The 15,385-nt window shown below is 38.9% G+C and overlaps 1 protein-coding gene across 2 annotated transcripts in view; it reads right to left on the reverse strand.

Annotated features, from left to right (window-relative positions):
- Positions 1-15,385, reverse strand: part of cntfr (ciliary neurotrophic factor receptor) — a 167,008-nt gene that overhangs the window by 87,186 nt on the left and 64,437 nt on the right. For both annotated transcript variants that reach the window (XM_088280522.1, XM_088280523.1), the window contains exon 3: positions 14,578-14,659. In XM_088280522.1, the coding sequence (XP_088136648.1) occupies positions 14,578-14,659 (82 nt within the window). The remainder of the gene's footprint in view (positions 1-14,577; positions 14,660-15,385) is intronic.

Below are 15,385 nucleotides of genomic sequence, written 5' to 3' on the forward strand. Positions count from 1 at the left end.
GATTGCAGCAAAGCATTCGTGTGATCTTAAAGATAAAATCCTACCCGATTGTGTGACAGCATGCGGACCGTTCTTATATTTCTCTGAACAGTGTGCATTATAAATGTTGCGTTTTGCCTTTATAACATTACATTTTAAATGTGTCAAGTAACAAAGACTCTTGTTCATATTTTATCCCCCAAATGTTTAATGTTATGTAAAGTCTGTGTACAAAAGCACACCGGAATGGTTATCCATAGATTCTGCCTTTAATTGCGCTAATTTCTGATTTATACTGTCAGAGATTTTTTTTTACTGTCATCATGGAACAACTGTACTGCATAATACTTTTCTTATTCATTCATCCTTTAGAACGATTCTGTTTTCATTTCCTCGGATTTGTTCTGAACTCAGATGTGAGGTCCAGTGAGGCGATCCATCACCCTGCATTTAGTTTTTATTTATTTTAATTTTTTTTTTTTTTGGTTGTGTGCCAGATCAGCATTCAGTTAAGCAGTTTCTGGTTGGACAGGAGTTGTGCAGCTCCCAACCATGCGCAGTCATGAGACAACTTCCTTGTGTTCTTATTACACTTTCTTGAATGCTATAGGATACATTGATATGCAAATATCATCTTTATAATGAGTAGTTTTTTACTCCCCGTTGGCTAGACTGCATACGCATGATAATTCCCCACATAAGCCTGAAGAAACCTCCCTCGCAGTCCTCATCTTATTGGTTAATAACGTGGTTAACATCACCCTCAGCCTTCCCCGAGCAGCAAAGTGAAGGTCAGTGCTAATAGCAGCCAGCTCATTTATTACGCAGATTGGGGAGAGGAGGGGGGGGGGCACACAAATACAAAGGATCAGTGATAGAAATGATATCTCCTATCTTCTGATTGAAAATGGGAAGATTATATGGAAGCTTAGGAGTGGCGAAAATGGTGCAGGGAGCAATCATGAAGGAAGCTAACAAGGGGGATAAGGAATAACATTGAGCGATAAGGAGCTAAACTGCAGCTGGGAACGGAATAATTTCAAAATGGATGGATGAGAAGAGAAGCTGGAGCAATGAGCGACTTAAGCGACTTAATTAATGGACGGCAATATATAGGGTCAAGAATATTTGCTTTCGTCAAGGGTACACGACATTTTAGAAAGAAACTTTGTCAAGAAAATTGTCAAAATTCCAGCCAGCATCCAAACGTGTCTTACCTATGAAAATAAACAATTGGGATTGAAATTGAAAAAAAAAGAAAAATTGAAACATCAGAGATTCCATGTTATCAGCATATTTTACGAGTTTATTATTAATTCACATTTTTGACCTTGATGCATCAGAGCCAGTTGAGTAAAAACTAAATTATCACTCACCGATTTGTTCAAAATCACCAAATTAACTCATTTTGCAAGTTGCGCTTTCCTCCCTAGTGGGTGGTCTAAAACAAAACAAAACGAAGCGTATTCAAGGACGGCTGTGTGTGTTTCCCACAAATCTGTTGCTGCAGCAGCACAGCCCAAGCCCGTAGCCATGCCACACAACTTCCGGCATCACTTCCACTCTTGTTTGAGTCGGCGATCAAACGGCCGCCATTCCAAATGGGACTTGAGACTATTTCCCTGTCGCCGCTGACGCTCAGTGAAATTCAAGAATGAGTTGGGGTATTTTTTTCTATTCTTGTCTGCCTACTGTGCCTGCAGAGTGACTGTTTCCCAAACAGTTTGCAACGGTATCAAGGGACCTGCACATGAGTAGCTCAAGATCTGCAATCAATCGTGTGTGACTATTGAAATGCAAAACACCTGCGGCAGCAATATACACGATGCATGCGCACTCCTGTGCACACAGACACCCCGAAATGTGTCAAGCTCCAATCTCCCGCTATATTGTTTCCTGCAAAGAGTGGTAGTGACAGTACTGTAAAATAGGATAAACACGATACTATCTCTTTTTTTTTACGTTCCGGCAAAGACAAATAGTGTGGGGTTTTTTTTGCGCGTGTGTGAGCGTGTGTGTGTTTTATCAACAATATTTTATACAGTTGAACCTTTGGCGTTGTTCAATTAGCAATTTCAGCCAAAAAGGTTGGACAAACTTCCCAGGCAGAATTTGGACTGCGCCGATGGATTCAGTGAATAAAGAAGCGACAAAATGTGAACTAAGGGTGCTCATTCAAAGCAGTTCCGATTAAGATTGCTCTGTAGTCATTGTTGGGGAAGTTACAGAATATTGTTTTCAAATATTACAGTAATTCATTGACCGGTTTAAGGTTGAATGTTTTCATAATTTTTCATTAATCACTTGCAGCGATGAATAATTTAAACACGTTCATGAAACATATGGCAGTAAAGAACGTTACCTTAATGATGACATTGCCTGCACAGTCAAGAGTGATTTTATCAAATATTTCTACTTTCGGTGTTGACATTTTCACCCTGCGATATTTGTTGGTCCTTTTTTTCCTGAAAAAAGATAATGTCCTACTTGTTACACTGTAAATGTCCATTTTCCTTTCTAGGGGATATCCAGAACTGGGCACTTGACCCTTTTTTCCCCCCGTACGATTCGGCCTTGATCCTCCGGCCTTATAATTTATTCTTCTTATTTGACATGGCTCATTGCAGATCCAAACAGAACGTGCTCCGTCTTTCTTTTTGCATGAGTGTTTTTGTCAATTCGATATGTCCTTCCATATCACAATGCCTATGTTATGGTTGGCTTTCAGAAAGTGCAATATCGGTGTGTTTGAGTCCTTATGTAGAAGCGTGCGTAATCTAATTTGTTTTTTGGGTGTCTTGTGTGACTTTGACATATGTGTCGACACAGCCTTCAACCTTCCTTGTTGACATTCCTGTAGCTTGAGTTCCCTGTCTGAGCCAAATTTCTCTCATTCAAGACAGACCTCTTCTCTTTTCCACATACGCACTCGCCTATATTCGGAATGCCATACCTGCTACCTTCTTATAGAAAACATCAGAAAGGCTTGAGCGTGCACGTTCAGCTTGTTGAGTTCTTTCATGAGTTCAGTCTGAACCGAGCATTGCGGCGTATATTGATAATGAGGCAGGTGGCTTGATGTTCATGGCAAAGTTGTGTCACGACTTGCTGCCTCTGATGACAGCCTACAAGAACGCAATTGTACGGCTAACGCGCGCTGTGAATTGATTTCAGTGCAAAGACCTTTGCAACACGACAAGATGTTACGAGCCGCATGCAGTGACAACTGCTCTGCGAGTGTAACCTAGCCAAAAGTGTTTTGACAAAGAGCTACAACCTAGCGGATTATTTGAACCACAGAGCTAATCAGGCAGCACTTGCATTTAGGAACACATTTAGACTGACAAAGCAGCCATGTAATGACCAAACTAATGTATATTAATAAGCTTGTCTCACTCTCCTTATAATCATGTTTTGGTAATACATTGTTCCCTCACAGCTCTCAGAACAAGCCAATGGTGCAATTAGCCCCACGCACGCTCACGTGTAATGTGAGCAGCAAAAAGAAGCAATTTTGAGGTTGTCAGGTTGCCACATCGACAGTACCATTATCTTACGATTTCATTTGTGATATGAAATGCCCTGTGATTGACTGGTGACTAGTCCAGAGGAAGAAAGTGGAAATGGACTGAGTATTTTTTTTTCTTCTTTTCCTAAAAATATCTTTAAACAGACTAGACTGCACATCATCGGCAACAATAGCATAAAACAATATTAGTTATGGTTCTCTGTATTGTAGCTGCATTATAGAGTATTAAAACCTAACTGACACGTTTTCACAAGTCTGTTTTTTACCGCCCCTTCACACCCCGAAAAAAAAATCTAAAGAAAATGTTTCCAGTCGAAATGACATTACACACCTCTCTCCAGGTGAGAAAAACAAAAGGGAAAATTGATTGATTGTCCTTCAAACTACTCTTGTCACTTCATTTACAGTGTAGAGGTTGTTGTTTGCCGTTCAGTTAATGTGGAATTTAAAATGTCTCTATTTGAACTATATATATATATATATATATATATATATATATATGGTGTGAACAACATGAAAATGAAAAAAATATATATGTATATAAGTGTGGAAAAAAAATGAAAATGGAAAAAATGCATTTGCAAAATAGGAAACAGAAAGCAAAAATGTAATTGTTTATTTTTCCAATAATAAAAATAATCTAATAAATAATTGAGTTTCTGCAATTGTTCCTAATTTTCAATAATAAAAAAAAAAAAGAGTCAGCAATGTGACCTGTAAAAATAAATGCGTACTGGCCTTTTTTTTTTTTTTTTTAACTGTTTTCAGTTGCTCGGATGCCTGGACATGTTCAGTCATAAGCCTTTGCAAACTGTATCTCATTGCTGATGGCGTGAATATGTGTTAACTCAGTTAATGACAGCTACATTCATACTGCCTGTGCCTGCTGAAGGATGGAAGAGTCAATATTTTCTTTATACATACATCTTTTACTTGCCCATTGTGGTGTTTTTTTTTCCCAGAGTGTGATTATTTTTCCTTCACTCAATTTCCAGGCAAATTTAATGTCATATACTTATATCTGTAAATACATTGCAGATTTTCATACTGCAAAGGGGAAATAACGTGACAAATTCTTTACATACATTTCATCATTCTATCGACTGGACACAATAGACCTATTTAAGTCTATATTTGATTGATTTTGTAATTATGTCTACAGTGTAAAAATTCGCTTCTCACTCACTTTAGTTGGCAGTGACGATATGGCGATGCACTGCAGTCCCTAAAAACTCGGACTCAGTCATGAATTTATACTTGTGAGGTTATTCCTTCAAAATGTCAAGGTATGTTTTACTACCGGAAGCTCTGGGAGGTTTATATTATTGTGTTTTTGCCAGCTGTAAGTCTGAGGGAAAAACTATTTGCCCCAGCGGACCCGATGACCTTCTTACAGAAATGAATATGACATGACGTGAAGGGGCGAGTGAAACAAAGCAGTTGGCGCAGCATTGCATCACTCATGTAGCGCATCATTCATTCATAGCTTATATAGCCACTTCCAAGCTCAGGCCTACTTTGGAAAACCTCACACACTGACACTTGAATACATGAGTACATTCTAAAATGTCTCTTTCAGAAAAAGCCATGCAACTTGTAAGTACGGTCAGTTGGAAGGACAATACCGAGTGAATAAAAATGAGAAGAGGAAAAAAAAAAAAAAAGGATGGGACGCCTCTGATGAAGAATGTTGAAGAATTTTAGCCTGCCTGCAGTTCTTAATTCTGAGTGTGTGGTCTAAAACGGAACAAACACGTTTAAAATGCTTCCTTATCGTGGCTTATTTTGCATTCAAAGTTGAACGTCTTTAGATGTGGTGTGCTTAGTCCCTCTTTTAAGTTTGGAAAACAAATTCCAACCATTGTTTGCACAAGACTTTCAAATTTGGAGTTGGAGTTGTACGTTTCATAACCAGGGGCCTCAGCAAATATTATTAGTATGTAATTGCAAATTGCTATTTAGCGTTCGAAAAGTCTCCCAAAAAAAATACACGCACTCTAATACATGCACGCAACAAAGAGGATTAAATGAATTTTAAACAAAGAATAAATATAGCATGTTTTATGCCGACCGGTTTTGCTCTTTATCAGAAACCAATTTAGACTTCCAGTGACACACTTTCTGATTATGTAAATGTGAATTTTGATATTTGCCATTCACCAACTCACAAAAGAAAAAACAAAACAAAAACAAAAAAAAACAAAAAAAAACAGATGGTCTTTCATTCTACAAAAACAGTCAGAGTCACGCACAGATGATGAAAAACAAATGCGTAGTTAGGCCGTCCTGGGCAACTAAAAAGCGTCAGATAATTTATGGGCACAATGACAACAAGAGAAAATCACAATGATATTGTTTGGTATCGTGCACTGTCCTCAAAATATTTTTTTATTTTTTTTTCCGCAAACATTCTAACCTTTTGCATGGTAGGCGTCATTGCAGACAATGGCTTGCATGAATGCTTCTAGTATTTTCCCCAAATGGATTCAAATTTTTAACTGATCTATTTGTCCTGAAAGTTCCAAAAGGGCAATAGCACTAAAAACCTCAACAGGTTTCTATTTGTTGATTTATTTTATTTTGGGGGTGCATTTCCGATAACTCTTTCTAACAAAAATTCTGAAATTTAATTCAATAGAACAGAATTATGACTGCAGGTCATGCAGTGTGTGTGCGTGTGTGTGTGTTTCACTAATAGTCCAGCACTGCTGAAAGCTCAAAGCCGATACTAATTCCCTCACGGATAACCAAAGCTGCAGACTTCTTCTGTCGTAGATGAAGCTACAACAAAGAAACACATGCGCAGGATTTTCTCTCGAACCTAAAATAAAAATGGCTTTCAAATTTGATGCAAGTAGGCAGCTCAAACATATTCACCATAATACCTGGCAATTGTTTTTGTGTTCCTTCTTATTCGACGTGGTTGACACCCAAATCCATCCACAGCTATGGTTTTGCCCGCGCATTAGTTTGGGATTAGATTCAACCTTCCAGATGAAACCAACCCGCAGAACGAGGAGCCCTCATACACAAACACATACACACTTGCGAGATTAGAAAAACACATTGCAGCATGTATGACTGATAGAACAACCCAACCTCAATTCATCATTCTGTGTGTGCGTACACACACACACACACACACACGCGTGCCCTGATATAAGCTAGTTAATGTTACCACTCCGAGATGACTTTGCGTGATGAATATGTGGTCGTATCAGTGTCACACAGATGACTTTTAAACATGTTGTTTCAAAAGGGCAAAAAAAAATACACGTAGCATTGACATACAGTTCACTATGGCAACCAAAAGAAGTAGCATGTAGTATAGCGCAATCTAATGATAGTATTCGTGGATGACATGTTTTGGCTTGGGATGCTGAGAGTGTTTCATCTTCTGATCTCATTTTGCAGGTGTACCTAATTCAGTGTCCGACATGCATTGACTTGAATGTGCAACAGCACCTTAAGTCAGATAACGTGTAAATTCATGAACATTATTTATTTTTTTTTTTTCAATAATCTGCCTTTAAAGGCCCACCAAAATCAGAAATTCAAATTGCATGAATGTTAGCACGTGCATGTCACAAAGGTCTTTAAGAAGTCTTGCAGCATAATTTTACCCAACGTGTTGACGGCCATGCAAACTGGAAATGAAATGAAATGAATGGCGTGGGAGTGTCCAAGAGGAATAGTGGGCAAAAAGTTCTTTTTTTTTTTAATTTTTTATGTTGTTTTCACTGGGACAGGATTTCTTTTTTATTATAGTACAGTACGGGCCGGGAGAGAATTTTTTTTTCTGTGGGATGGAACAAGAGAAAAACAAATAAAAAATAAGTAAACAGTCAACAACAAAACAACTGTGCAGTATAAACCGTGGGGCCGTATGGTAAGTAAATATGTAAGGTTGTTTAAGTTTCTCGTGTTTGCTATTTTGCAGGTCTCTGCGATCAGCTTCCTGAACCAGGAAAAAAGATAAGGGGGAAAAGAATGCACAGAGGCTATTCAAACACAACACAATGTGAGATTTTCTGGAGTGAATAGTGATTGGTATGCATTCATCCCAGAAAGAAAATCAAACTTCAATATAGAAGGAACCGTCCTTGTCCAATGTCACGAGAACGAAATACATTGCACACTTTTGAAGCCAGATACACAAACGGGTACACGCTTTTCCCTCTCCTTTGTTGCCGCTCCCGTGCAAGGACAAACAGCTCTTTCATAAATGTTTCTTTTCTCATCCTCCTCTCTCGCCTGCACTGGTCAGCGTTAGCCCAAAGCTTCTAAAATCTTCTCATGAAGTTTCCGAAATAAAACCCGGTGTGGAGAATAGGTCAGCATCACTGTGAGCCGAAGACGGCGTGAAAACAAGCATTCGAACTTCACAAGACGAGATAAATTTGAAGAAAAATTGCGTGATCAGATTGAAATGACAAGATGCGACTTTTTAGTCTTTCAAATCCTCAGTCAGTCAAATTGACTCGTAAAACTGTCTGACACGGGGAGCATCACGTCCTCGATGCATGTAAGGAGCCTTAATGTTGGGCATTTGTTTAAATGAAACAACGCATACGTTTTACGCATGCACGCATTCCTTAGACGCACTATTTGCTTTTCGATGCTGTCACATTTTATTGTTCTGTCTGATTCGCCAGTTTCTCCCTGCTCTTGATTGTTCTCTTTTCACTCAACTCTCACTTGCATGGGTGCACTCAGTAAGATTTGTCTCCTTTCTCCGTGCACTTGAGTCAAACGGAATGACTTCACTGGAGGGGAATGACAATAAAGTTGAGCTGAATTAAATTAAGCCGAAGTTCAATGTGATAAATGACAATCCTCTCCCCTGATCACTCTTCTACTCCCTCCCAACACACAGCGTGTCACAATTACGGCGACTCGTTCCAAAATAGATCAAATTAAATGCATATATTTAGAAGTACTGCGCCATTCAAGGGTCCGAGACCCCTTTTAAGGCTGCGGTGATTCAATTGTGATGAAATGGAGGGAAGTTTTACTTCAAAACAACATTAGGCGAAACTTTGCAGACTGGCTTAGATTAGTTTACTGGGCTATACTAGGACAAAACATTAATTAATTAATTACAATACTCCTAACATGAGCAAATCTGTTTTAGCTTATGTAAGCTAAAATATCAACGATACCGAGTCATTGAGAAAAAGGGTCTTTTTTTCATTTTATTTCTGCAGGTGTTTGCACAAAAAGAGATGTTTGAATTGTGGAGGGATGGTAGTTGTTTATGATGGCCACCTTGTTAACATGTAGGGTCTGTTTAGTTCTCACACGTGTCGCACATTGAATGAGATTGGAAAATGTCTAGTATAGCTGATGTTAACGGATGAGTTTAATACAGAAAAAGTGAACAAAAGAAAATGACCACAAGCTTGTCTACCACGTGTGAAAATTACATGCTTTTTTTCCCTTCTACTTTAAAAATACATTTTAGTTTGTTTGTATTTTGGAGCAACCTTAAGCCAGTCTTATTAAAAAGAATGACTCAACTACATAATTGGTTGCTTAGAATTGAGTACATTCGCGAGGCAAAACAAACATAAAGCATAAAAAACGTTTTTTTTTTTCCTTTTGACAATTTGGCATCACAATGCAACTCCCCCCCCCCCCCCATCATCTCTATTTGTCCCTGTTTTGCAAAGCTAAGCCTGAATTAGATTTGTAGAAGTTGATGTTCTTTCACTGTCGGGCCGCCATCAGTCCGACTGCTATCCATCATGCCGAGCAGTCAGTCAATCAATTGTTTCAGCTCATTCTTGAAATTAATCCAAGCTCCATGCCAAAGAGGCAGCGCTGATTACATTGAGTGCTACTCAGGATAATGAGTGTGATCAAGCCTCCCTACTGGCACATATAGTACGTACATGGCTAAAATATACGAGAATAAACACACACACAAACACAGTCATACATACGTGTCAGTCTTTGGGCTTATTTACTTACTCACAACAGTTGTCTGTTCTCTCTGATTGCACATCAGACAGTGGTTCAATGTTTTGAATAATTGATCACAGTTGGTTGTCTGTATTTGTCTTGGAGTAGACTGTTATATATATATATATATATATATATATATATTAAGGGCTGTCAAAAATTAAAGTGTTAACTCTGGAGATTCATTTAAAGAAATTCGTAAGTTAAATCAGTTTTATTCACGTCAAAAATAATTTGCATAATTTACAAAGCCACATGTACCATATTAGCTGAACATCTTTAGCACTGAGCCTTGCAAACCAACACTGCTTGAGGGTAGAAGTAAATGTACTGTATAGGTTTTGAGAATTGTTTGAAAGAAAAATGCCTGTAATGATATTTCGATCGTATTCAAGGGTCAAAGAAAGCTATTTGAACAGTTTTTAAATTAAAATCTACTCTATATTTGGCGATGTTACATTCACTCCAAGCTATTATTCAAGTAAATATCTGTTACAAGCTTCACAAAAAATAGGAGTTACAAATTTGATTAATCACAATTAATTACAAAAAGTTGTTTTCACAGTTAATTATTTAATTGTGCGCGTGTGCATGTGTAGAATGTGTAGTTCCTTTTTTTGTTCGGTTGTTTTAAACAGCGATGTTGGCAAAAGACTTTTAAGAAAAAGAAAATTGTCACCTCCGGAAATGTATAACTCTGACCTTCTGACATATCTTCGCGCTCTCCTGTTCCTGTTATTATAAATTATATTCATATCTTCCGGCCTCTGTGAATGCACATGAATCTAATCTGACTTGGCTATTAAGAATAAGGCTGGGGGTAAAATCTGAAAGCATTAATTTAATTTCAATACATAATACGACCCATTTAGAAGGGTGGTCACAGTGTTCCCGAAGCCTACGCCACGGCGTGTAGGAAAGTGTCAAAACACTCATGACATATACGCAGCCCGAGCCCGAATACCATACCAAATAGTGCTCCTTTGACTGCCCCCTTTTTTTTTCCACTTGCTTTCAACATGACCTCTACATCAGATTGGAAACACGCAAAAACATGCAGCGATAGTGGTGGAGTGTCAGCAGCACATGATGTCATAGGCGATAGATCTGCTGCTGACAAGCCCACTGATGAATTGAGAGTTGGGAAGCGTAGGAGGAGAAAGAAAAAGGACTGAAGCAAGAAAGTCAAGACATGAGAGGGACAGTGGTGAGGAAAGAAATGTAAAATCTGGGTGATCTCAGGGGGGGGGGGGCAGAGGGAGAGCGCGATCATGAGTGGAAACATTCATCTCTCAATCAGGATATGGACTTCCATAAATAATGTGCTCTCGTAGTCAACAGTATGATGTCATCACAGACGCAAAAGAAACACACACAGTGGGGGAAGCAAACACAGAGAAAACAGTAAACATATTATTGTGTTCGATACGGTCGACGCGATGAGAAAATTAAATATGATATTTCCGAATAATCCATTTTATAAGGTTCCAATGTCATTGTTTTGGAGAGCGAGATAATCGTGTTCAAAAGTGTTGACTGACTTTTGAATGACATTGAATCTTTGAGGGGGGTTATTATTTGTCAATGTCCTTCACAAAATTGAAGAAAAAAAGCTTACACTTTGGGGCTCACGCTTTGATCTTAAGTGCCGGTTCGAATTCACAAAATCTGAAAACAATCCACATAAGATTGTGACCTGCTTTGGGAACATTTCATAATCCCTGCGGCGATGGTGGCAGATATGACAAAAGGGCAGAAATGTGTCCCTGAGGTTCCCTTGGTGAGAGCAGGCACAAACGGTATATTTGTCTCACCGTATCAAACCAATACATTGAAATTCACAACCAAATGGGAATTTTTAACGTCTAGGTGGATTTGAATGTGAACACTTCCTGATTAGTCCTTTTTATTGTGCGTTTTGTTTCGTTGATTATTTCCACTAATTCAGCACCCGTTTGGTATTCGTTTTGATTTTGTCGTGAAAAAAAATCCAAAAATCCAATAAAAACAAGGAATTGGACCGGGGTGTTTCGGGAGGTTCTCGGAATACAAATGAGATTGAGACGATAGTCGCAGATGGAATCAGAGGGCAGACACGGCGTAAGATGCAAAGGGAGACAAAACAAGACAACAACAAAAAGATAAGGCTCATTTTGTCAGCTGATGTGATCAATCTTGCATTTTTTTTTTTTTGTGCATGAGAACACACATTTTAGATTAAAAGTGAGGGATTGCATCACGTCAGCTTTGAAAGCAACCTTTACTGATTCTCTCTTATGAATCTTTTTTTTTTTTTTTTAATCCTTCCCTCGGTTATTTTTTTTAGCGCACCAACTCCAGCTCAAAAATGATACACAAACCAGCAAGTAACAAAAGAACAGTGCCACTAATTGTATCTGTAAAATGTGGATTTCAGCATCTTTTATTAACATTTAATTCATTCCCAAGTTTAGTGAGTCAAAGAGGCTCTGTTCCAACACATGAATCCAAATTAAAAAGGCTGTTTACTCCGTTTGGTAGTCATCAAATAACCGCCAAATTTCCCACACAGTGATGTCCATTACTGCTCAATTAAAACTCCTCGTTAAATCTATTTGGAGTTGCGGTATGAAGTATTCCCGAAATTTGGCATAAATAATACGCAAAACATTCTCCCACTTCCACTTGCATGTCTCTCCAATATAACATAATGTGTACTTGAGTACGTTACCCTTTTGGATATGTAGCAATTTGCAATGTCTAGTCGAGATACAGTCGACTCTTCAGTTTGTCGCACCAGCAAGATGAGACGGTGACATCTACATTATTGTGTGTTGTGTTGCGGAAATGGAGACACACTCAGTGAGAAGTGATAGCTTTCAATCTTCCTTTTTTCTCCCACACTGGAGTTTCACCTTTATCTGCTCAGTGCCTCAGTGAAGATCTACTTCAATATCTACACGGCGCAGAACAAAACTCTTCGAGTAAACAATTGCTTAACGCCGATATTACGGATATTATGCGTACCACTCTTTATAAACTTGTCTATATGAAGATTAGAGCAGTTAAATTGTTTTAATGACGTGATGATTTGGAGGAAGCAAAACAGGGTTAGGGTTGGAGGTTCGGGTTACCTCTAACCCTAACCGGTATTATTAAAGATGTATAAGGTCCAGGATGTATGAGGACAAGGGAACGTTTTTTTCTCCTGTGATATAAATTTTGTTCTTTGAGAGCTGACAGTCAGTCGTTGTGGTTCATAGGAGCCACGATTTCTCTCGAGGGCTACGCCTACACTAATGGAGTTAACTCTCAAGGGCTCCAGTACCAACAGTGGCGGGGAAAATGGAACAATACACATGCCCCGGTGTTCTCTATATTAAAGCAGTGGTCCGCAACCCAAAAGTCAAAAACTTGTTTTGTTCTCTAAAGTGCCAGTCGATAATTCTCGATGCATTACTCACATTGTATAGCAGTGATGAAATCAGTTCATTGATTGAAAGGCTTAATTCTGATTAGCTATGCAAATTTGGAGGATTGCCCCTGATTTATATGAATAGGTCCTCGTATGCTCCCAAATATGAAATGTGTCCATTTGTGTCCCTCTCGGGCTGGGGCCCTCAATTGTTCATAAGTGCTACTGAGGGGGCCATATAGGACCACACACTTCAGAACCAGATATATGACAAAAGTATCTTTTAAATATGGACAGAATTCATGCATACGGGCAAAAATATTAATATATATGTCATTTCGGGTAATACGTGTTTCAATCCACTATCCTAACTGAATATAACGACAAAATAACCACATGCTCTCTTTTCCCCCCCAGTGCATTAACATTAACATTCAAGGAGGGCACAAGCCTGCTGAACAAGAAACCAACATTAAGTTCAAAAACTAATTTTGTCCATTTTTTTCACAAAAAAAACTCACTCGCAGGTTTGGCATTATTGTGATACTAAGTTTGGTCTTCTTATCGTTCCCTATCCGCAAAATAATATTTGGCCTGCTGTTTTATAGGGCAGTATGAGAGCCACTAGTGTGAGTACAACTAAGACATGTCTGCCATCTAGTGGTGATTGGTGATATTACAACTTAAAACTGAAGTTGTATGGCAAAAAAAAAAAAAAAAAAAACTTCATATTTAGGATTAAAATCCAAATCCCCATTTTTTAATATTTATCAGCATTTTTTTTTTTTTTTTTTAAGGATTCAGAGTGTGGTTGTGGGCTGCCAGTTGCCCATCCCAGGTTTAGAGGAATCCCATTTTCTATACTGGTTATCCTTTCAGGTTCAAGAGACTTCATCAGTGTCCGAGTTATGTGGGAGATAATTACACCAGAGTCCAATACTTTGAAGATGTAAATAGTTGAACTGTATGCCATTTTTATAATTCTTAAACTAATGGTATTTTTAGTATAAATTTTCTGCATTTCATTTGTGTATCCCCGTGACAAAGAGATGGTGGTGAAATGAGTGACTCCCTTAAAAGAAGTTACCGGTGTCAGCTCACTTCCACTCGGAAACCACCGGCAAACAAGCATCCCCTGCCACTCTTCCCATGAAGTCAAGTGACAGATTGACTCCCAAGCCAAACACACACAGTCACGCATTTTGTGACAACTCTAAAAAGTTGTCCTGTTAATCCATAGCGCTCCCCCGTGCCTCCATCCGTTCTTTCAGAAGGATCTCAGCATGCCAATAATTTGCGACATGCTCATGGTCATGAGTTGACCTGACTGGTTTCTTTGTTGAACAAAATGTTGCTGTCGGCCCAGAAAGAAAACGCTCAACATTACTCTAACTACACAAGAGGTCTGTTGACTCATAATGAAGCCAAGTCTCACTGGTGTAACATTCACAAGAGTGATGTTTGCAAAAGATCATTGGCTTTGTCAGTAGTTCTGTATGCAGGGACAAATAGAAAACATTTCTAAAAAAAAAAAAAAAATAAAAAAAAATAAAATGAGGACAGGTATTGTGGAAATATTAGGAAAGTAGTAGTTAGCTCACCACCATACAAATACAAAAACTACAACTAGCAAAGCACAAGTTCCAATAAAACAAAAGTGTGGCTTTCTTATAAAAAAGTACCAACTAGAGTTGATAAAATGCATACTCACCAAGCTGACTGCGTCTCTGCGCGTAAGCTACCACCACTGCGGCCAGAACTACACAGCACAGCGATGTCACAAGGTTTGCCATCTGCGGACACACCACACAGGGAAAATCATCAGCGAGAGCACGTGCGAGAGACGACGAACTGGCCAGCGACCGCGTCTGCCCGTCGTTCTAATTGACTGACAGACATGGACGCCTACAATGCCATTGAAGAGATGGAGAGATAGCCGCTTCCTGTCCCCTCTGAGTCCGTCTGTCTATCTGTCTGTCTTTATCTGCTCTCACTCGGATTGGTGTCTGTGGTGGCCTTTTCTTGAACCTTTTTTTTCCCCTTATTTGAAAAGTTTTCTTGGTTTCTAATCCTGTTGAGATTCTTGAAATTGCATTTTAAATTGTTGTTTGTGTTTGTCTGCTCATCAGACTAATGGGTTCACTCTCTCTGGGATGGGCTATGAACAGAGGCTCTTAAAGGTATAGCGCACCAAAAGCAAACACACCCCTCCTTGTTGAGTCGGAGGATTCTTTAAGGGCGTGCTATTAGATTTTTCATGTTTTACTACTGAGCAGAGATGGGGACGTTACCCTATTTTGCTAGTCCGTCCTTCGTCCACCACCTGGGCACCCTTCCGTCATTGTCCCTCAGTCCTTAATCATAAAATAATCGGCCTGCGTCTCTGTCCATCATGCATCCTTCTACAGAGCCTCCATCCAAGCATTTCACAAGTACCCACCCCCCAGCACCAAAAACAAACAAACTAAATAATGCGTCCAGGCATGTTGAGAGGCTAACAGCATTACTTAAAGCTCATT

This window comes from Idiotropiscis lumnitzeri, chromosome 18 (assembly GCF_059441095.1).
Source record: "Idiotropiscis lumnitzeri isolate Australia: NSW breed Sydney's pygmy pipehorse chromosome 18, RoL_Ilum_1.0, whole genome shotgun sequence".
NCBI classification, from domain to species: domain Eukaryota; kingdom Metazoa; phylum Chordata; class Actinopteri; order Syngnathiformes; family Syngnathidae; genus Idiotropiscis; species Idiotropiscis lumnitzeri.